Genomic DNA, 3115 nt, shown 5'->3' with positions numbered 1-3115 from the left:
AATAACTAAAGACAGCAGGTCAGACTCAGTCAAGTGATGCTGAAACGTCTTCAGTATTTTAGACATGGGTTTATAGAATAACTAAAGATAGCAGGTCAGACTCAGTCAAGTGATGCTGAAACGTCTTCAGTATTTTAGACATGGGTTTTATTAAATACTGAAGACGTTTCAGCATCACTTGACTGAGTCTGACCTGCTGTCTTTAGTTATTCTCATCGTTTCGGATCTGGTAGAGCTGATCTGTACAGAAGCGTCTATAGTTTTCGAAGGAAGTCACAAAACGAAAACTACCCTTTGTTTTTTCACGGTAGGTTTAGAGTTGTTTAGTAATATATCGACTAACTGTTTTCCTTCTTTTTTTCTTTTTTTTTTGTTGCAGACTGGAAAGACTTCACGCTGACTTCAACAACATCATCCGACTTCCCGAAGAGTTTGCTGTTATAAGTAACCTCAAGTGTTTAACACTCGGCTATAACAAGTTTACAAATTTTTCTCCCGCGCTGGGAAAACTAAATTCTTTACGTACTCTATTACTGTGTGGAAACACGATCTCAAGCTTTCCCGAGAAGATGACAGAGGGACTGTCTCATCTGCGTCATCTGGACATAAGTCGTAATAAACTAAGAGGGGAAGTACATTTTTCAAGACTAAAGGTATCCATATTAAAGATTATTCAATATTTTATCGACACTCTTGTTAAATAAACTGAAACAAATAGTGATATTTATATTAAGTATAAATGTGAAGCCTAATTTGTTATTTAACTCACCACTTGTCACTAAGTTATGGAGGACACAAGTATTGTAACTTGCTTAACTTCTTAATAATTCAAGAGACTAAATTAGTAGCATCAATATTACACATTTTTCAATCCTATAAAACTATAGGTTCACTGTGGAAAGTAAAAAACAACTAAACACACCCCACAAGCAACGATCATGTATTAAATGTGTTTCAACTTAACACGACATTATTGAACCCAATACAGCAACGATCATGTATTAAATGTGTTTCAACTTAACACGACATTAATGAACCCAATACAGCAACGATCATGTATTCAATGTGTTTCAATTTAGTACGACATTATTAAACCCACTACAGTGTTATATTTGTTGTTAAGAGTAAACCTACTGTGTTAATATAACATAACATTGTTAAACCCACTAGCAGTGTTATATTTGTTGTTAAGAGTAAACCTACTGTGTTAATATAACACAACATTGTTAAACCCACTAGAGTGTTATATTTGTTGTTAAGAGTAAACCTACTGTGTTAATATAACACAACATTGTTAAACCCACTAGAGTGTTATATTTGTTGTTAAGAGTAAACCTACTGTGTTAATATAACACAACATTGTTAAACCCACTAAAGTGTTATATTTGTTGTTAAGAGTTAACCTGCTGTGTTAATATAACACAACATTGTAAAACTTAGTAAATTTTTAGATTTAATATATTCCTTTATTGTAGGATTACTTTCCTCTCCTTACAAACGTATATCATGATGTTAAAAACAAACCTATATCATGATGTTAAAAACAAACCTACATCATGATGTTAAAAACAAACCTACATCATGATCAGAATGTGGGTTTGTTTTTAACAACAAAATTAAAACATCAGGATGTGGGTTTGTTTTTAACATCATGATGTAGGTTTGTTTTTTAACATCATGATGTGGGTTTGTTTTTAACATTATGATGTAGGTTTGTTTTTAACATTTTTTAACAACATGAGTGAAACAAACATCAGAATGTGGGTTTGCGCTCATGTTGTTAAAAACAAACCCACATTCTGATGTTTCACTCATGTTGTTAAAAACAAACCAACATCCTGATGTTTCACTCATATTGTTAAAAACAAACCCACATTCTGATGTTTCACTCATGTTGTTAAAAACAAACCCACATCCCGATGTTTCACTCATGTTGTTAAAAACAAACCCACATTCTGATGTTTCACTCATGTTGTTAAAAACAAACCTACATTCTGATGTTTCACTCATGTTGTTGAAAAACAAACCCACATTCTGATGTTTCACTCATGTTAAAAACAAACTCACATTCTGATGTTTCACTCATGTTTTAAAAACAAACCTACATTCTGATGTTTCACTCATGTTGTTAAAAACAAACCCACATTCTGATGTTTCACTCATGTTGTTAAAAACAAACCTACATCATGATGTTTCACTCATGTTGTTAAAAACAAACCCACATTCTGATGCTTCACTCATGTTGTTAAAAACAAACCAACATCCTGATGTTTCACTCATATTGTTAGAAACAAACCCACATCCTGATGTTTCACTCATGTTAAAAACAAACCTACATCCTGATGTTTCACTCATGTTTTAAACCTAGAAAATCCGAGATTAACTTTAAGCGTCATCGCACCAGTTCAAATCTAGTGAAAATTATATCTTTATAACTGATGGAGCTGAAACAGACATCCTGAAAATTATTTTCGCAGTATTTCATCAGTGATTCGTGAAGTTCTGATAAAAAATAAATAAACGGTAAGTGGTAAGGTAACACACAAAACACAGTTCACTCTTTCTACACCTGAACTTCTACAACTCTTCAGAGCTCAGTTTTTGAGGCCTCACTATGTATTTGTTGTTATTGTTCATTTTATTATGATTCGACGCTCCACCACAACACGCTCTGTTTCCTTGATTCAACTTAAATGTAGAATTACTTTATTAAAAAGAACGTAAAGTAAGAATTTATCATTTTTTAAAATAAAAACTTGTAATTTTCTTTTTTCCCAAGAGATACGTCATAACTTACTGGTTTTAGTGAATTGGAAGAAAAATTACAGAATAAATTTGTATTTTTTTAACTACAGAATTTAATTTATTTGAATGCTAGCTACAATGTTATAGAATTCATATAGATGTCACCACCGTAGGAAGGAAATTACAGAATAATATCAGTGTTTTTGTTTTTTTAACGACAGAATTTGATTTATTTGAATGTTAGCTACAATGTTATAGAATTCATATAGATGTCACCACCGTAGGAATAAAATTACACAATAATGTTTGTTTGTTTTTTATCTACAGAATCTGACTTATTTGAATATTAGCTACAATGTTATAGAATTTA

At 31.7% G+C, this 3115-nt stretch overlaps 1 protein-coding gene across 1 annotated transcript in view; it reads left to right on the top strand.

Moving 5' to 3' along the window:
- The first annotated feature begins 564 nt into the window (after positions 1-564).
- Positions 565-3115, top strand: part of LOC106473378 (protein phosphatase PHLPP-like protein) — a 17813-nt gene continuing 15262 nt past the window's right edge. Inside the window, exon 1 of the mRNA XM_022401825.1 lies at positions 565-653. Coding sequence (XP_022257533.1) covers positions 570-653 — 84 coding nt within the window. The 5' untranslated portion in view covers positions 565-569. The remainder of the gene's footprint in view (positions 654-3115) is intronic.

Source organism: Limulus polyphemus, unplaced genomic scaffold (assembly GCF_000517525.1).
Source record: "Limulus polyphemus unplaced genomic scaffold, Limulus_polyphemus-2.1.2 Scaffold6123, whole genome shotgun sequence".
Classification (NCBI taxonomy): Eukaryota; Metazoa; Arthropoda; class Merostomata; order Xiphosura; family Limulidae; genus Limulus; species Limulus polyphemus.
The sequence above is the reverse complement of the archived record's forward strand: the minus strand, read 5'-3'. Positions and strand labels throughout refer to the sequence as shown.